The following is a 20,738-nucleotide window of genomic DNA, read 5'->3' as shown; positions in this document are numbered from 1 at the left end:
CAATGAAGAGTGGAAAAGCGGGAGGGCCGACGGGAGTTGTGGGAGATATGTTGAAGGCAGCAGGAAGTTGGGGTGTGAAGAGAATGACAGAGATCTGTAATCTGGTGGTGAAAGAAGGCCGCATTGCAGTGGATTGGGAACTGAGTACCCTCGTCCCTCTATACAAGGGGAAAGGTGACCCTCTGGAGTGTGGCTCGTACCGAGCGATAAAGTTATTGGAGCATGGAATGAAGGTATTGGAAAGGGTGTTCGAAAGGAGGATAAGGAAGAAAGTGAAGATCGACGAAATGCAGTTTGGATTTATGCCAGGAAGAGGAACGACAGATGTGCTTTTCATTGTGAGGCAGTTGCAGGAGAAGTACATGGATAAGAGGAAGAAGTTGTTTTTTGGCTTTGTTGATCTGGAGAAAGCATTCGATAGGGTTCCACGCAAAGTATTGACATGGGCATTGAGGAAGTTAGGAGTGGAGGAATGGTTGATCAGAGTAGTGATGGCAATGTACAAAAGAGCACGCACAGCTGTAAGGACGAAGGACGGGAACAGTGGTGAGTTTGAGGTGAAGGTGGGAGTGCATCAGGGGTCGGTACTAAGTCCACTACTATTTGTAGCTGTGATGGAGGTGCTGGCTCAGAATGTAAAGGAGGGTTTACCGTGGGAGTTGTTGTATGCAGATGATCTGGTGTTGATTGCGGAAAGTATGGATGGACTGAAGGAAAAGATGAACAAGTGGAAGGAATGTATGGAGACAAAAGGTCTGAAGGTGAATATCGGAAAGACAAAGGTGATGGCAAGTGGTAAAGCATGTGGTGAGGTGGAAAGAACTGGGAAGTGGCCGTGTGCTGTGTGCAGGAAGGGTGTCGGAGTGAACTCCATTCAATGTACAATGTGTGCTGAGTGGGTTCATCAAAAATGTAGTGGTCTGAGAGGGTCATTTACCAGTGTGGCAGCTACATTCAAATGTAAGGTGTGCGCAGAGGGAGCTGCAGATGGAGGAAATGTTGAGTTGGATCTTGGAGACGGCGTGTAGCTGGAAGGTGTGAAAACATTTTGCTACCTCGGAGACATGCTGAATGGAGAAGGTGGATCAGACTCGGCAACGGTTGCTCGAGTGAGATGTGCATGGAAGAAGTTTCGGGAACTGAGTGGCGTGCTGATGAGGAGGAGAGTGTCGCTGAAGCTGAAGGGAAAGGTGTATGCTGCATGTGTGAGAAGTGTTATGATTTATGGGAGCGAGACATGGGTAATGAACGTAGAGCAGCAACGAAGGCTGGAAAGGGTGGAAATGCGAATGGTTCGATGGATGTGCGGAGTATCGTTGAGAGAGAGGAAGACAAATGATGAATTGCGAAAGATGATGGGAATATTGCCTGTGATTGATGCTGTGAAGAGGAACAGGTTGAGATGGTTTGGTCATGTATTGAGGAAGGATGAAAGTGACTGGTTGAGAAGAGTAAAAAAAAACACCTTTAGAGGCCATTTTTCCCCGCAAAGCGGGGGTTGGCCTTTTTCGGGAACCGTGGTTGTTGTTGTTTTTCGGTCCCCTATTTGGAGCAATGTTTTACGGCCGGATGCCCTTCCTGACGCCAACCCTTTTTGCCGCCTTTAACGACAAACAGGGAATTACCAGTGAACTGGTACTCAATTAGCCGACCTCGGAAGGATGACAGGCTGAGTCAACCCCCCTGGCGTTAATTCAGCGAACGACCGGGATTCGAACCCAGGATCCTTGGATCCTAAGCCGGCACCCTAGCCGCTAGCCCAACACCAGGGCTGGTTGAGAAGAGTGATGGAAGTTAATGTAGAAGGAAGTAGAGAGTTGGTTGAGAAGGTTGATGGAAGAGTGATGGAAGTTAATGTAGAAGGAAGTAGAGGACGGGGAAGACCGAGAAAGACTTGGCTAAAGATGGTGGAAGAAGAAATGCGGGCAAGGGGGTTAACAAGGAGAGATGCAGAAAATAGGGCAAAATGGAGAAGATTGTCATGGGGACCGCAAGGCTAACCCCCGCTCTAGCAGGGAAAATGGCCTTAAAATGCATGTTGTTGTTGTTGTATTGCTGTGCCATTTATTCGCCAGTAGGTCCGTACCGCAAGGCAGCACAATCACGCCAGAACGTGCCCGCCCGTTGCCGAACATCTTCCGTAGACTCTTCTCCTGGTAGGGCCGCAGGACAGCTGTGGGCTTGAGGTCGATATCCAGATCCGGGTTCACGGTATCGTTACGGAAGTCGTACTCGGCGAGGAGAGGGTAATCCAGCTCAATACAATGCTTCTGCAGGACCTCAATCATGTCCTGATGATGGGTTGGACATGAAGCCCAAATTAACAGGCAGGCAGTAATTTTCATTTCTGCCGACATATCGTTAGGGGCAACAAGACACCAATGCTTATGTATTTCAGAACAAACCATAAAATACGATTCAAAAACTTAATTTAATGCCATGCCTCATTATTGCAATGATTTTGAGGAAGTTTCACAGAAAATATATTTGACAAATATCAAATCATATTTCAGCTTACACTTACACATCATCATCATCATCATCATCGCTCCAGCGGGGAAAATGGCCTTAAAACGATCATTCATTCATTCATTTAAACACACACACACACACACACACACACACACACACACACACACACACACACACACACACACACACACACACACACACACACACACACACACACACACACACACACACACACACACACACACACACACACACACACACACACACACACACACACACACACACACACGACATCGGTGTACTTTTACATTAATAGTTTTAAAAAAGAAGCACTAGTGGGCTGTAGATGATGAACATAAAACATGGGATGTATTCCTGCGTTCCCAGCATCGCGCCGTGTACTCAGATTGTAATGGCGAACGGGCCAATGTGGGAACGACGCTCCAAGTTCGTTCCGCACTGCGCTTTATAATGAACATGTTCCAATCATCAGACGTACATTAGAAGCACCAGTTAGAGTAAAAGTATGAATTTCATGAAAACGCAGATGTTTTACAACAATAAAAAGGAAAACAACTGTCTTGCTGGTTATGAGGAATGAATGAGCAGCCAAAGCATTGTCCTGGTGATGGGTGAAAAGCTAAATACGGTGCTACTGTGTCAATTTGATTTCTTTTCGACACACTGAAGCAGTCTAGTGGCACACCCGATCCAGTTTCCAGAAAACTAAGCAATTAAGCATTGCCCTTCCGAGCCGTGTCGTGTCGGCCTCCGAGCCGGGTTTATCCATATAACCACCTTTAGAGGCCATTTTTCCCCGCAAAGCGGGGGTTGGCCTTTTTCGGGAACCATGGTTGTTGTTGTTTTTTGGTCCCCTTTTTGAAGCAATGTTTTACGGCCGGATGCCCTTCCTGACGCCAACCCTTTTTGCCGCCTTTAACGACAAACAGGGAATTACCAGTGAACTGGTATTCAATTAGCCGACCTCGGAAGGATGACAGGCTGAGTCAACCCCCCTGGCGTTAATTCAGCGATCGACCGGGATTCGAACCCAGGATCCTAGGATCCTAAGCCGGCACCCTAGCCGCTAGCCCAACACCAGGGTTGGACTCGGATATTTCCCTCTCACACGAAATGAAGTAATTGCGTCGTTTCAGAACAAAATGTGACCGTAATCTGTCACTGTTACCTGTCTTGCTCTGTTAGCCGTGAGGACAGGGTCTCATGGCGTGGCTAGCTCTGGGTTAACTCCGAACGGCTGTGGATGTTGTTCCGTTGCAAATCGTTGTGTGAACAAACCATCAGTGCTCCTTCTTCAAAATCGGAAAGAGGCTTTTAAAACAGGCAAGTTTTGTGATTAAACAAACAAATTTTTGTCATAAGTAAATCGATTTATTAGCTTTCCTACCAAGTAAATCGATTCAAGTAAGTAAATAGAGTCCCCCATGTGATTGATTTGCATACGCTGGATTCTAGCTCTTCCACGAGCCTCAATCCTATTTTATTATCTAAAAAAATTTTTTCAAGTATTTTGCGAACTTGTCCAAGTTCCGAACCGAACTGGGAACCTGGTAAAATTTTCCCCAAAATCACCGAGCCGGATCCGAACTGAGTTTTTGCTCCGGGGTTCCAGCACCACAGTGATGTTCCACTCAAACTAATTTGAGGGCTTGGTGTCTGGCCCTCAAGGGTCCCGATACCGCAATTGGTCAAAATGACACATTTTAATAAAGTTTGTCATAATACATGATGTAAACATGAAGAATGCAATAAGGGATAGAACATGGAAGAGGTGGAAGAGCCAGACCAGAATGGAAAGGGGAAATACGAGGAGCAGAGTCTAAGTGAGAATGACATCATGGGGAGAGGGAAAAAGGACATATGGGGGTGAACCCGCCATAAACACAGCAAGAAGAGGAAGGGGAAGGGGAAGGGGAAACAACAGAAAAATCACATAGGCACAAATATGCTGCTTAATGAGATTTCTGGGTGACCATATAATGCGTAAAGAGTTGACAATAACTATATACAGTGTAAAGTGTAAGCCCAGGGAGGCCGCAAGTAGATGCATTGTAGGCTGTGGGCCCACCACTATTCTAATGTCGGGATAGGGCTTGTAGATAGTGACGTTTTTCATGAACGTGGGCATTAGTAAACAAAGTACAAATCAAATGTACTGTGTATGTTGAATTTGAACCAGGATTTCCATCATCACATGTAGCCTAGTCAAAAAATCTGAAAATGTGCCTTTATAGAATGATTGAGGCATTTTTGAGTAAAAGCAAACAAACCACTTTTTCTTGGGTAGTTTTTCATGCTGAATATGAATCTGTTGTTTGCCAAGCCCAAAAATGCGTAATTAGGTCACTAATCAAGGTCAAAGGTCAATGAGTGCAAAATTCAATTTTTTTGAAAAAATGCTTTATTTTACATCCCCTATCTGTACATTTCAATTATTTTACAATATTTTGTCTAGTAAGGTTGCTAAAGCTTTTCAAAATCTTATTTTTAAAGGAAAACGTGAGGACACATCTATGCTCATTTGCCTTTATCTCTGTAAGGGGCGACAATTAGTTTTTGCGTAATTTGCTTGCAGTTTAACCTCTAAATGCACAATGGGGCAGAGTTTTTATGCTCCTATTGATGGTCTAGAGATAGATTTTATAAAGACAGAATCTAAATGTCACCGCTAAACAACATAGGTCAAAGGTCAATGAGTGCGAAAGTCTTGCAATGACGTAACAGTTACTTGCACTTGAAACCATCCCTTTCACTCAACAGTGAAAGTGGCTTCATCTTTCTGACCCCAATGCATTTGCCATGTTTGTCAAATCATTTCCATTCAGACAGAGCAGGGTGTTCTTCAATAGACCCTTAATGATGAAGAATGAATCTAATAGCCTAGCATAAGCCATCTAGTTCGTACCCTAGGCATCAGGCATTAAACATTTCAGGAGTACAGGTAAGGGTCTTTTTAAGATTGTTAAAAAATGAAATATAAAATCATATGAAAGTAAAGGAATGCATTCTTCTTTGGTGAGATACATGTACATACAAATGTGTAATGTATGCTTGACATCTCACATCATAGGCAGGCCTACATACATGTACATTTACCTAACAGTAGTAAAAAGACAGGCAGGGCATGGGCATTGACGATGAGTGCCTAATGCATCTACCACTAATGAATTAGTGATATCGGTTAGATGTTTTGTCTTGAAGAAGCTTTACTTTGTGTCTTTGAGAATAAGATTAAAACCCGGGCCAACACTGCCTGCGCTTATTCGATCATTTAAGGGCTGTTGCAGTATATCATACAACGTTGTAGTTTTCATGGTCAGAACATGCGTGCCTGGTGCTTAGTTTGGTTTCTGTTTCTCCCCTCAGGCCAACCATGGAACCTATTGCCAGCCTCAAGCGACAGCGTGAGGATGTGTCGTTTGAACTTTGTATAATTTGTCAGGGAACTAGCCAGGTCAAAGATACGATTTTCAACCAGACAAACCAGGGTATTGCTGCCATCAGAGAGGCGACCGAGCTCCGATGCAAACTTAGACACTATGAATTTCGATCAGCCGTGGACAGGCTTTCGACTCTCTTTGCAGAGCCTCCAGAAAGTCTCCCCAAACTTAAATGGCATAAGCTATGTTACTCTGCATACACACACAAGGGGAAAATAAATGCTAAGCTAGCCAAGGAACAATCGAAAAACGAAAAAGATCCTGAAAGAAAGAGTGTTTCGGCTGAAGCATGTCCGTTTTTACGCAGTAGTACTACTAAGATGAACTGGACATTGTGTATGTTCTGCCAGAACTTTGACAAGAAGCAGAAGACAAGTCGTGTCACAACCTTCAAAATGAGTAATGAAATTACGGAAAAAGCTAAATTTGTACATAACATCTTAGTCCGTACTGCAAATGAGAATGATTTAATCTCAGCTGAGGCATGTTACCATGTTAACTGTCTTAGTAAATTCTTTAGGGATGTCAAAAGGGCGGAAACTGAAAGCAAATCAGCAGACATGGCGATATCATGGTTGTGTCAAGAGCTGCGTCACTCTGCTGAGAAAGGGCACGTATTTGAACTATCTGCAGTGTTCGAGAGGTACAAAGAGTTAGCCAGTGAGTGCGACGGCACAATTCCTACATCGTATCTTAGTAGACTGGGGACTTTTAAAGAAACTTTGTCGAATTGCATTGGGGACATTTATGAATTTCTTGTGCTAAGAAATTTGGCGCCTTCAGAGAAACAAACTTTGCTTCTTCCACGACATTTCAGTCACATACCTCTTTCAGAAATGGTGTGCGGTCAGAACAGTGCAGACTATATTCCCATATTTAGACAACAGGATGATCATTTTCTGTCTTTAGTGCACGTTGCTCTGCAACTCCGCAGTGATATCAAGTCACATCCTGCATTCGAAGGTTGCGATGTAAGCGAAAAAGCAGAGTTGGCAAGTGTACCACCATCTGTACTCATGTTTGTGAATATCTTGCTTGGAGGCCAAAGTAGTGTCGATGCTGAGTTTGACGAAAGTGAGATGTCTGAAACTGGTTGGGTGAAGAAGACAAGGGTCCTTAGCATTGGACAAGACATGGTCTATGGTGTATGTGGAGACAAGAAGGCACCGCCTAAACACGTTGGAATGGGTATGACGCTGCACCAGTCAACTCGATCAAAGAAATTAGTTGAGCTATTCCATAATGCTGGGCACATAATCAGCTATAACCGGGTTCTTAGGTATGACACTGCCATGGCTGAAAACACTCTGAAAGCGCTTGATCAAGAAACTGGGGCAGTTGTTACCAGCAACCTGGTTTCGGGACGATTTGTGCATTTTTCTGGCGACAATATTGACATCAATGACTCTACCCTAGATGGCAAAAATACATTTCACGCTACTCAGTTAGCTGCCTGGCAGAGGGGGCCATCTGCTGAAAGCGGTCTTGGAGACATCAAACCATCCAATACGTCAACGTTGGATATACCAACAGCAGTTGAAAAGATCCAACAACAGCAGTTTCCGACACCATCAAAGAAGGTCACAGAAGATGCTGAAAAGTTAATTTGCCATATCTACAAGGAACCATCTGAGAACTGTAATCAAGCCCGCATTAAACTGTTCAACAAATGCCATGCAACGGAGACCCTACCTCCATCTAGTGATGCAGCAAAGTTCCGCATAGAGCGTGCAAACTACCAAAGTTTCATTTGGAGAGAGGCCAGTAATCCAATGACAGATCTGCCACCGCCGACTGATTGTGGATGGAAACTCGTTGATGACAAGTTGTCACCGGTTCTTACAACTTTACCGTCAATTCCAAAGGGATGCCGAGAACTTACTCAGTGTGGTTGCAAGAAAGGTTGCAGTTCTGATAGTTGCTCTTGTCGGAAGTGGGGGAAACAGTTCTGCACTGAGGCCTGCAAGTGCAATGCCAGTGAAACACCATGTCGAAACAGGCCAAAGTAGGGGGGGTGGGGGGGTCAGAGCTTACACAGTTAAGCTAATTGGCATTCCCCTGGATGGCTCCTCCTTCCAGCCAATCAGTCTGACAGACTGCAATTGATTCAGGATTAATTAAGAATACATGTGATAATGATCAACTGCCTGCACTCCAAACATGTTTGCCATGAAGTGCATTTTGCGCCTTGTGCCATGTAAGTGCACTTTGCGCCTTGTGACCGTTAGCCTTAATTAAGTGGCTAATTAGTCAAATATTGACATTTAGTGTAGAAAACAATCTTGCTATTATATAGGACTCAGGTAAACCACTTCACTGATGGTATTTAAGGCAACAATTCAAGTGAATTAAAACAGTATGTCAAAAAACGAAAAGTTGCTTCATTACGGATATATTCACAAAAATCTGATTTTTTCCCTTCACAATTCCCTTTACTTTCATAATTGTGAAAAGCTGTAGTAACCTTACCAGACAAAATACTGTAAAATAATTGAAATGTACAGATAGGTGATGTAAAATAAAACATTTTTTCAAAAATTTTGAATTTTGCCCTCATTGACCTTTGACCTTGATTAGTGACCTAATTACGCATTTTTGGGCTTGGCAAACAACAGATTCGTATTCAGCACGAAAAACTACCCCAGAAAAAGTGGTTTGCTTGCTTTTACTCAAAAATGCCTCATGAATTCACGTTTCCCAGAAATTTGACTAGACTAATGAGGAAAGTAGCGAAATGGAAAAAACAAACAGGGCAAAGCGCAAATTGTTAAATTCCAGTTAGGATGACACGGTTACTTTTTCTGTATTGTCATGGGGGAGCGCAATCGGGGACAAAGCCATTCTGACCGGTACCCTATCAATTTCGTTCCGATTGTTTATTATTATTATTCTCAATGTATGGCTCTCACACCACAATGGAACATTCCAAAAGTAGAAATCATGCAGACAACTCCCCTCCCAGTCATCTACCTGCTTCACTTCAAAGGAAACCATCTGAGTCTCAACCGGGTCATCCTCTTCCTCCTTGTCCATCTGCACGTACAAGTCCATTATGTCTTCTGGCACGGCAGCAGTCTGCTCAGACCTTCCTCCCTGGGACGTCGTAGGGGTCTCCGGCTGCTCACTTGAGGCAGTTGCAGGCTTGTTCAGCTGTCCATGGTGTTTGTGGAGGAGTGCACGGAAGGGGAAAATGAGAACAGACACTTTTTAAAAACATACTACTTCATGTTAGTCTCTCAGCATGGAAGGCTTGGTGACAAAGGAGGAAATTAGTGGAGGATTCGTGTCCCCCGCCCCTCCCATTCTCACTTCAGCTCCAATTCCACCGACGCACAAAGGGAAAACCCACCGATCGTGGAGATAAAAGACTATTCCCAAACCTGGAGGGCTGATTTGCTCGAAACAGTTTCCATGATGAGTTCCTCATCGCCATCGTCGGCACGCAATCGGCAGTGAGCGATGGCCGTTTCTTTCAGCAGGTGTTGGATCACATCTGGGAATGAACTCTCCACAAAGTACCTATTGGGAAAGAGTACCTAGTTTGTATTTCCTTCCTCCAAATTCATTTGACAACAGCAATACATGGACGTTTGATGACATTGCACCTTTGACTGGATAGAAAATACCCCACAAGCAGACCAAGATACTCGGGTTGTTTTTAACCAGGACAAGGTACATATTATGGACGTAAAATCCAAATTTCATTCCCGGCACCCACCATTTATATTTCGCATCCATCTCTCCAGCGTCTCAACCTCTTAATATATCAATCAATCTACTTTCCAATATTGGGTCGGTAAGATGGCCTACAGGTATGCACGCTCCCCTCTGAGCTATCTAGCTTGAACTGTTACCTCAGCGTTTCACAGACAGAACAATTCATCAATGAGTGTGCCATCCCTCGAATGGAAGTTAAAATGGGCGTCCCGTCTAACGGCATTAGTTGGTGGACGTTAAAGATTCCATGGTGTCCTTCGCGAAGATTAGGCAAGATATCTCTGGCATCCTGGCCAAATTCATGCCTTAACTTCCTGTGTCGGACTGGCAACCCATGCAGGATTGTAACCCTAGCTATTGAAAGCGCTTCGCCCCAAAACGGATGCTCCGTACAGAGCATGGTACATGAATTTCCAATATAGATTCACTTACAAACCCACAACCAACTCAACAAATATTCTTCTTCTTCTTCTTCTTCTTCTTTTTTTCCAGAATTGCCAACCCCTAGCACATCCTCAAATTTGTGTATGTAAATATGTAGATGGTCTCAAATGATACAGTATTCCACAATGTATCGATAAAAAGGTTAGATGAATCGACACTTTCTCTTCTACTTTCATGACGGAAACGAAACGCGTCGAATGAGCTTGCGACCGTCAAATCAGACGAAAGCCCATCGAGCCGAGGATCTTAAAACGCAGCAGTTCAGAGCAAACATCGAGGTGGCAGTTACATCCGAGTTCATAATACTGAACGTTAGCGAAAAAAATTCCCGTTTGAGAATCAATGTTACCTGTTGTGTTTTAGAACCAACTTCACCTTCCCGTAGCTGACGGTGCACAGCTGAGAAATGTAAACAAAGCTTCATACAGCAAGTCATGCACCTGCTCGAATAATAAATAAATAAAGGTAGCATTAACAAATAAATCTACACAACACGCAGTGGGATCAATAATCCGCAGCACTTTACCATTAAACTTCCATCTAATAATCAAAAAGCAATGTTGAGCATCGGCGAGTTCACACAGAGCCAGAAACATTTCCCAAAAAGTTCGGGCATGCAGACAGGTAAAAAGGGAGAAGCATCACGAATTGCTGCAGGAGCTTGTGCATAGAATGCCGGCAGCTCAGCCCAGCACACCTTGATGAAGCTGATGATGCCGTCGGGAATGCTGGTCTTACTCAGCTTCTGCAAGTACTCGATGATGTCCGATGTCTGCAAGCCGACGCTAACGGCTGCGTACAGCGAGTAAGCGGTTAGTTTGTACTCGTGTATCGTCGTCGGCCTGCACACGGGTTCGGCGATTGCGATGAGGAAGTCGTGTGCGTACTTGTAAACAGGGGACATCGCCTCCAAGAAGATGTGCCCATTCGGAGCCTGCAATACCACAACGACGGCTCGAAATGAGAAACTCGTTTAAATCGTATAAAATAATAATTGATCGATCCTGAAATCACCAATTTGTGGGACCGAGCTTGGAGCAAAAAATCCTGAGCAACCAATGTTCGACGTTTAGTTTAAAGTTCATGTGACAGTTTCATAAACAACACCAACTGTAGACAAGGGGAAGCACGTCAAAACTGTGAAAGAATCCAAAAAGGTATTTTTTGAACCAACTCTAAAAATTCCAATAATCCCATTTTTTTAATCCAAAAAGGTGGAAGGGAAATTCCCAGCTTCTGCGGCAGGTCGATCCCAAGCGACAATGGTTCAGCGCTACATGTTCTTGCATATTGTGCATGTCTGGTTAAGGCTTACCACCCATAGAGGCCTGGATTTGTGGTCGGGTTTAAGATGCATCTGCTTCCGATAGTCCTTTGCCCCATATTCATCTTCCTCAGTCGTGGTGCAGGTCACCTGCCGACCTGCCACATTCGGTACTGCTATCTCCTGTCCATCTGTCACAGAGTCGTCCTCATCAAAGGGGTCTTCAACCTTCTTCCTTTTTCGGATCTTTTTATCTGCTTCAGAGGGGGGAGGGATGAACAAAGCTCTTCATTAAAAAAAAAAAGGCCAATGTTGAACATATTTGATCACTTTTAAACAAAAGGATGCGACCATTTTATTTTTATTTTTATTTTTTTTGTATACAGAGTCGAGGCTCGTGAAAGAGCTAACATTTATCAAACAAACAAGCAAGCAAACAAAGTATATAAAAAGGGGAGCGGTCGACAAGATGGGGAGAGAAGGGGAGGAAGCACACAAACACTACATTTGAGAGCAGGGACATCGGGAGATGTTTTTGGAGGGAGAGAGCCTGGGGGGAGGCAGGATAGGTATAAAACGCAAGGACACCAAGGACTTCCAGGAAAGAGGTCAAAAGTCACCTCAAAAAAGTGGATTTGGAGTGAAATTAGCGGGGGTAGAAAAGATCAAGGTTTTGGATTGGGGAAGATAAGAGATGGTGGTGAACAGCCGTTTTAAAGACCTGGAGGGAGGAGTGGGATTAAAGAGAGTAAGGGAGTTTGTTCCAGAGGCGGGAGAAAAGAGGAATGAAGGAGTGAAGGTGAGCAGAGAGTCTTGATTTTGGCAGTTTAACCATAAGAGGGTTGCAGGCAGATCTTGTGCGACCTGCAGGAATATTTGGGGGACAGAGCCCAGAGAGAGCTGGGGGAGCAAGGCCGGAGAGGAGTCGGTAGAAGACGGAAAGACCACCAACCTGCCTGCGGTGATTAAGTGAAAGGCCCTCGGAGATAGCGTCATCGCGGGAGATTCCAATGATTCTGAACGCTTTGGTTTCAACAGCGTGAAGACGAGCTAGGTGTGAGGCAGGAGCACCAGCCCAGAGGGGAGAGCAGTACTCCATTGAGCTGCGGATGAAAGCCTTGTATGTGGTGAGGAGCTCAGGTGTGCCAAGGAAGGACTTCGCACGACGGAGGATGCCCAGTCAGCGACTGGCTTTGGAGGCCAGCTTGGAAATGTGGTTTTCCCAGGAAAGATCATGGCAGATAGTGAGACCCAAAAGCTTGAATGACAGAACTTCTTGGAGAGGATTATTCAGAAAGTAGATGGGAGGGTTGTCCAGTCGGTCTTTTCGGAGAGACATCGTAAGAGTGTGAGATTTGTCAGGACTGAAAGACATGTTCCACTTGTTTGCCCAGTCTGTGATTTTGTCCAGGTCTGCAGAGAGTGAGGAGGCTGCAGACTGCCGATCTGAGGGATGAGGAATGGAGCGGCAGAGAGTGGAGTCATCAGCAAAGAGATAGAGAGGATTTTCAAGAGAGTCAGAGAGATCATTGATGAAGACCAGAAAAAGCACAGGGCCCAGAACACTGCCTTGGGGAACTCCAGCCTGAACAGGAAGAGGAGATGAGAGAAACCCATTCAGGGCCACACGTTGACGACGACTAGAGAGGAAGTCCGCCAGCCATGCATGGAGATTTCCATGGATACCAAAGGAGGAGAGTTTGGTGAGCAGAGCGGGGTGCCAGACCGTATCGAAGGCACGTGATATGTCGAGGGAGACAGCTCTAATTTCCTGTTTGGCATTGAGGACCTCCATCCATTGTTGAGACAGCAGAAGCAGCATGTCCAGAGTAGAGTGACCTGGTCTGAAACCAAATTGATGATCAGAGATCAAGCCATTGGAGAAGAGGAAAGATTTCATATCCGAAGCAAGGATGGATTCCATGACTTTGCTGATAATTGGGAGAAGGCTGAATGGTCTGTAGTTGCTAGGATCTGTTTTTGCACCTTTTTTGTGCAAAGCGGTGATGTTGGCTGATTTCCAAGCAGATGGCAGTTGACCTTGAGCAAAAGAGAGGGTGAAGAGAACAGAGAGAGTGAGTGAAAGAGCGGAAGAACATGATTTTAGGACCCGTGGGCTGATGCCGTCAGGTCCAGTTGCAGAATCAGAGTCGAGGGTTGACAGAAACTTTTCCACCTTGTCAGGAGGAAAGGACACGGAGTCCAGGAGCAGCTGGGTACGACTGGGTATGGTGGGTACAGAGAGGGATGGGTTTGGGACACAATAAAATTTTGGGACACAAGATTCTAACCCAAGACCATTTAGAAATCACAACGATTTATCAATTCCCTCCCTGTGCAATCTCAAAATCGACAGAAACACCTGATGCTGTGCCCCATGGTAAATTAGAGCAATAATTTGTTTTTTTGGCCAGAGTACCAGCAATAACTCACCTACTCTTCACAAATAATAGCACCAAATGTGAGATTTGAACCTGGGTTTCAAGCGCCGATGCTCCCTTGAGCGTCATGAGCTGTCGCTTCAGTTGGAGAGAAGAAACATGTCAACCTTCTTCTTTAATTACCACAAGTATTCCCACGTTTTGGTGGGGTTCGCCAGGGGACATTTTTAGCCCAAGTCTTTCACGAACGGGATGGCCACGCCCGACGTTCGATTAAGGTTCCCGATTAAGGTTCGGGCAGGAATTTGTAATTTGGCCATGGTGCTGGAAATAGCTCGCCTACTCTTCACGAAGGATACTGTGGGATCATCAACGTTCACCATCGAATGCTGACACACGGAACGTCCATTTAACCTCCATCCGAGGGGCAGCACACACATTGATGAATCACTCTGCCTGTGAAACACCGGGATGACAGTTTATAGCTGGGTCGAGATTCTAACCCAGGCTAGACGGCTTCGAGTCGAGTGTGCGTACCTCGAGGCCATTCTGTCAAGCTCAAGATACATGCCAACCTGGATGGTGTCTCAACAATGGATGGAGGTCCTCAATGCCAAACAGGAAATCAGAGCTGTCTCCCTTGACATATCACGTGCCTTCGATACGGTCTGGCACCCAGCTCTGCTCACCAAACTCTCCTCCTATGGTATCCATGGAAATCTCCATGCATGGCTTGCGGACTTCCTCTCTAGTCGTAGTCAACGTGTGGCACTGAATGGGTTTCTCTCATCTCCCCTTCCTGTTCTGGCTGGAGTTCCCCAAGGCAGTGTTCTGGGCCCTGTGCTTTTTCTGGTCTTTATCAATGATCTCTCAAACTATCTGGAAAATCCTCTCTATCTCTTTCTTTTAGGTGGTTCTCTTTGCTGATGACTCCACTCTCTGCCGCTCCATTCCTCATCCCTCAGATCGGCAGTCTGCAGCCTCCTCACTCTCTGCAGACCTGGACAAAATCACAGACTGGTCAAACAAGTGGAACATGTCTTTCAATCTTGACAAATCTCACACTCTCACAATGTCTCTCCGAAAAGACCGACTGGACAACCCTCCCATCTACTTTCTGAAGAATCCTCTCCAAGAAGTTCTGTCGCTCAAGCTTTTGGGTCTCACCATCTGCCATGATCTTTCTTGGGAAAACCACATTTCCAAGCTGGCCTCCAAAGCCAGTCGCCGACTGGGCATCCTCCGTCGTGCGAAGTCCTTCCTTGGCACACCTGAGCTCCTCACCACATACAAGGCTTTCATCCGCAGCTCAATGGAATACTGCTCTCCCCTCTGGGCTGGTGCTCCTGCCTCACACCTAGCTCATCTTCATGCTGTTGAAACCAAAGCTTTCAGAATCATTGGAATCTCCTGCGATGAAGCCAACTCTCAGGGCCTTTCACTCACTCACCGCAGGCAGGTTGGTGGTCTTTCTGTCTTCTACCGACTCCTCTCCGGCCTTGCTCCCCCAGCTCTCTCTCTCTGTGCTCTGTCCCCCAAATATTCCTACAGGTCACACAAGATCTGCCAGCAACCCTCTTATGGTTAAACTGCCAAAATCTAGGCTCTCTGCTCACCTTCACTCTTTCATTCCCCTTTTTTTCCCACCTCTGGAACAAACTCCCCCACTCCATTCAATTCCACTCCTCCCTCCAGGTCTCTAAAACAGCTGTTCACCACCATCTCTTATCTTCCCCCATCCAAAACCTTGATCTTTTCTACCCCCGCTAATTCACTCCAGATACACTTTTTCGAAATTCCAACTTCTTTCCTGGAAGCCCTTGCAGTGTCCATATGTTTTATACCTCTCCCACCTCCCCCCAAGCCCTCTCCCTCCCACAGTTCTCTCGATGTCCCTGCTCTCAAATGTTGTGCTTCTGTCCTTCCCCCTCTCTCCCCATCTTGTCTACCGCTCCCCTTATTTTGTGTTTTATGTGTCGGTTTGTGTCGGTTTGACTTTTTGTGTGATTAATGTTAGCTCTTTCACGAGGCTCGATGTTGTATTTAAAAAAAAACAAACCCAAAAAACCAAAAAAAGCTGAAACTCCAAATTGTCTGTTACGCCAAACCAGGAAAAGTTGAACACAATCAGCAAGTTGTGGTGGAAACGTCAGCAGGGCAAGTTAGCCCAATGAAGGCTTGTATGAAAAATCATTCCACACTGACAGCATCTGAAAGCTTTCACCAATATGGGACAAGTGTGTGTGGAAAGAGCCGTTGTGGCCTGACCCTGTCGCCTGTTGCCCGTTGTGTCCCGATCCCGTTGCCCGTTGTGTCCCGATCCCGTTGCCCGTTGTGTCCCGATCCCGTTGCCCGTTGTGTCCCGATCCCGTTGCCCGTTGTGTCCCGATCCCGTTGCCCGTTGTGTCCCGATCCCGTTGCCCGTTGTGTCCCGATCCCGTTGCCCGTTGTGTCCCGATCCCGTTGCCCGTTGTGTCCCGATCCCGTTGCCCGTTGTGTCCCGATCCCGTTGCCCGTTGTGTCCCGATCCCGTTGCCCGTTGTGTCCCGATCCCGTTGCCCGTTGTGTCCCGATCCCGTTGCCCGTTGTGTCCCGATCCCGTTGCCCGTTGTGTCCCGATCCCGTTGCCCGTTGTGTCCCGATCCCGTTGCCCGTTGTGTCTCGATCCCGTTGCCCGTTGTGTCTCGATCCCGTTGCCCGTTGTGTCTCGATCCCGTTGCCCGTTGTGTCTCGATCCCGTTGCCCGTTGTGTCCCGATCCCGTTGCCCGTTGTGTCCCGATCCCGTTGCCCGTTGTGTCCCGATCCCGTTGCCCGTTGTGTCCCGATCCCGTTGCCCGTTGTGTCCCGATCCCGTTGCCCGTTGTGTCCCGATCCCGTTGCCCGTTGTGTCCCGATCCCGTTGCCCGTTGTGTCCCGATCCCGTTGCCCGTTGTGTCCCGATCCCGTTGCCCGTTGTGTCCCGATCCCGTTGCCCGTTGTGTCCCGATCCCGTTGCCCGTTGTGTCCCGATCCCGTTGCCCGTTGTGTCCCGATCCTGTTGCCCGTTGTGTCCCGATCCCGTTGCCCGTTGTGTCCCGATCCCGTTGCCCGTTGTGTCCCGATCCCGTTGCCCGTTGTGTCCCGATCCCGTTGTCAGATGCGGTCTTGCCTATAATTGCCCAGGGCCACATGCTGAGGGGGAGCGGTGGGGGGAGAAGTGGGCTGAAGGCCGGTGGGTGTGATATCCTATAAAACCTACAGAATATAATCCATCAATTACAACACCCAGTGCATGGAATGAAAAATCTAATAGTGTATTCATCTGCTGTATTTCAATTTTCTCTGAAAGCAAAACATTCCAACAACTAGTTCCAGATTTCTACGTTCCCTTTGCAAATGAACGATTCCACTCATGTTCGTAGGTTGTATTTTTCTAATGATGCCCGCACGTCAACGCGTGATCGATCCAGATAGTGCTATTCATCAGTCGTAATTTGCTTTCAAAAATGACGCGCACATGTCATCAATCGAGCTAACGTTATTTTTATGGCCTACCGATGCAAAGTTAGCCAGAAGCAACAAAACAAAATGATCCAAATGGCAAAAAAAACACAACAACAGAGAAGAAATTACATTACATTTTACAAAAAGTTACTAATTTCTTCAAAATTAAAACCGAGAATGAAGCAGCAGCAGGGGTAACGTTACGGCTAACAGGTAAAAACACTTCTACCTTAATAACATATCAAGATGCGCATGGAAGAAGTTTCGGGAACTGAGTGGCGTGCTGATGAGGAGGGGAGTGTCGCTGAAGCTGAAGGGAAAGGTGTATGCTGCAAGTGTGAGAAGTGTTATGATTTATGGGAGCGAGACATGGGTAATGAACGCAGAGCAGCAACGAAGGCTGGAAAGGGTGGAAATGCGAATGGTTCGATGGATGTGCGGAGTATCGTTGAGAGAGAGGAAGACAAATGATGAATTGCGAAAGATGATGGGAATAGAGCCTGTGATTGATGCTGTGAAGAGGAACAGGTTGAGATGGTTTGGTCATGTGTTGAGGAAGGATGAAAGTGACTGGTTGAGAAGAGTGATGGAAATGAATGTAGAAGGAAGTAGAGGACGGGGAAGACCGAGAAAGACTTGGCTAAAGATGGTGGAAGAAGAAATGCGGGCAAGGGGGTTAACAAGGAGAGATGCAGAAAATAGGGCAAAATGGAGAAGATTGTCATGGGGACCGCAAGGCTAACCCCCGCTCTAGCAGGGAAAATGGCCTTAAAATGCATGTTGTTGTTGTTGTTGTCTTAATAACATAGTTTTTTTCCTCGTTATAATTAGAATATGTTATTTTTATACAATGCCCAATACAAGGCACTCACTCACTGAGATGTCAAATTAATCTAGTCACTACATTCCTATTATAAGATTAATTATATTTTTATAGTAACAGCTCGACATTTTCTGTATTGTTTTGGTGAATATTGGAGAATACAGTAAAGTCAAATCACAAACTGCGATGCATTATTGAAGGAACATGCATCTACTATTAATGGTGATGTGCGTTTATGTTTTTATGTGTTAAGGATAATATGTGTGTGTGTGCGTGTGTGTATCAAGGTAAAATGTACATGATTAAATGTATTATTATATAATGGAATGTGTGATGAGAGTTATAAATATGTGATAATACATTAAATCCTCTAGCGAGTAAAGTTTGGTTGATGATGTTACATTGATGGGTTGACCGACTGCCTGGAGGAAACTGAGGTTGTGGATCTACTGATGTACCATCTATTGATGTGGATCCATGATCGAGGTTGTGGATCCGCCGTTTGGAGAGGTCCTGGGCCGAAAGGATCGAAACCTCGAGGAAGAACGGTGCCCAGCTGATGATCCATGCAGTCTAGTCAATAATTGCTTACAGGATAAGGTTCTTACTGTAGGTAAGGTAACTATGTTTTGAAGTTTACAATTTAAATGAAGTTAAATATGGGATTACTGCAATCATATTACAATAAATTACATTTACTGCAATCCTTTAAATTATATTAGAGTTTGGGAACAACCAATACTGTACAAGTGTGTGTGTGTGTGTGTGTGTGTGTGTGTGTGTGTGTGTGTGTGTGTGTGTGTGTGTGTGTGTGTGTGTGTGTGTGTGTGTGTGTGTGTGATGTTTTTTGTGGACTTCTACTGGAGCATCCTCATGTGGAATGTGACACCAAAATGATCGTTATTATATTAGTAGCTCCTGAGCTCCGTTATTATATTAGTATCGTTATTAACTCCTGAGTTGATTAGACGAATTAACTACAAGGAATCCAAAAGAATTTCCATGTTTTAAACGCATGCCATGTTAAGGTCGTTTAAAACACCTCAATAGGTCTTTCCATGGCATGCTAATTACAAATTAAGTACCAAAAAACCCCCAAAAAAACATTGTAACAAAGCATATATTAATTAATACCAATAATAACATCAATAATAATAGTAGCATCCGTTAGATTGCAAATCATAGTAACGAACGTACAATCAATATCCCTCCCCCACTATCCCTTACCCTGATCCAAGCACACCTGTGCTTAGTGAAAGGTAAGCTAATGCTCAAGTACAACAGCAGGCAGGTACGCTACAGGGCGGTGAAGACTAATGAATGTTTAGTCCCATAGACCAAAGGGCCCAGTTAGCACTCGCTCCAAATGCAAAAACGAGTTTCGGCCACATTCGTGTAACTATTTGTGAAAATTTGGCGCTTTATTCGTGTTCAGAGTGGGTTGGGTAGGAATAAGGGTGGTGTGGTGTGGTGTGGTGTGGTGTGGTATGGTGTGGTGTGGGCGGAAAGGTGTGTGCATCCTTGACTTTTGTCCAGGGCCCCAGAATCACCAAGACCACCCCTGTCAGTGTCTGTTGTTTGATCCTGATCCGATCAGTGCACCAATATTGCTCTTCCATGAGCCTCGACTATGGATAAAAGATTTTTAAAAGATGGAAATACCTTGAAAAGCAGCTTAAGCATGGTTATTGATCAAGGTAACCATGGTTACTTTAACCTAATTGGCATCAAATATTACAAAATCAATATGTTAACACACTGAGTAGGCCTACCCGATGGTCAATGTAAGCGTCCGCTCGGAGTGTGGAAGTCATACTCATACTGAAGACCCTTCAAATGATACATACCCACATAGACATACGACATAGGTCTCTGACCGATACCTTTCTCGTGTTTGCTCTTCTTTCCCATGACGTGACTTGGGAGTTCACGCTCAGAGTGCATCAGCCCCACGGAGCAAACACCTCCATATGCATCGCTCCCTCCACATTGTCCACAATGGTAGGCCGGAAACAAGCCACAGCCCACAAGGCACCACAAACGAAGAGGCTTGGTGGGGGAGATTATTTCCGAAGTTATGTTCGTTAATTTCCTCACATTAATCGAATGCTGCATCTCTGAACGTCTGTATTTTATAAACTATGCTGATAGGATAAAGGGAGGAGTGGGCAAAAAAACGCCTAACGAGCGGCTAGCGTACCTATACACCGCCCACGTATCCGGAATTTACAGCAGAAGAAGATGTGAGGAATGTCGGAGTTGGTGGAGACTGGGTGGTGTATCCTGCATGGAATGTGCAGAGGCGGCACACCTGACAATTGTGATTGCAGGATTTATCGGAGTATGAAAATTTTGTGGCTTAAAGATGGTCGAGTTTGTGAGGTAAATCTACGGCCGACCCAGGACGTGTTCCGTTAGCAAGCAGCTTGCTCTCGCTCGCCAATCGGCTTGCTTGAGTACAAGCGCTCAAGCAAGCACTCCAACGGAACGAAGCGCTCGTCACCGCTTAAAAACATGGCGGTCTCCATGGAAACATTGCTGAAGCAGAGCAATGGTGTCAAGAGCAAATGGTGTCCGGGCCGTCGTTTTCAGTTTTACTCGATCCTCTTGTGACAACTTCCCAAAACAAATGTATTGCGTTAGCAGTGGCTACAGAGTACGAGGAAGAGGGAAAAGAAAGCTAAATAAATAG

At 45.5% G+C, this 20,738-nt stretch overlaps 1 protein-coding gene across 2 annotated transcripts in view; it reads right to left on the bottom strand.

The window, feature by feature from the left end:
- Positions 1-20,255, bottom strand: part of ERCC3 (ERCC excision repair 3, TFIIH core complex helicase subunit) — a 31,846-nt gene extending 11,591 nt beyond the window's left edge. The window contains exons 1-7 of one of the 2 annotated variants that reach the window (XM_068127089.2): positions 19,930-20,255; positions 11,410-11,615; positions 10,792-11,028; positions 10,444-10,493; positions 9,314-9,452; positions 8,904-9,083; positions 2,087-2,291 (exon numbers count right to left, since the gene is read on the bottom strand). In XM_068127089.2, the coding sequence (XP_067983190.2) occupies positions 2,087-2,291; positions 8,904-9,083; positions 9,314-9,452; positions 10,444-10,493; positions 10,792-11,028; positions 11,410-11,615; positions 19,930-20,161 (1,249 nt within the window). In that variant the 5' untranslated portion in view covers positions 20,162-20,255. The remainder of the gene's footprint in view (positions 1-2,086; positions 2,292-8,903; positions 9,084-9,313; positions 9,453-10,443; positions 10,494-10,791; positions 11,029-11,409; positions 11,616-19,929) is intronic. The other variant, XM_068127090.2, reaches the window with a different exon arrangement.
- Between the last annotated feature and the right edge of the window lie 483 nt (positions 20,256-20,738).

This window comes from Myxine glutinosa, chromosome 10 (genome assembly GCF_964187855.1).
Source record: "Myxine glutinosa chromosome 10, kmMyxGlut1.1, whole genome shotgun sequence".
NCBI classification, from domain to species: Eukaryota; Metazoa; Chordata; class Myxini; order Myxiniformes; family Myxinidae; genus Myxine; species Myxine glutinosa.
The sequence above is the reverse complement of the archived record's forward strand: the minus strand, read 5'-3'. Positions and strand labels throughout refer to the sequence as shown.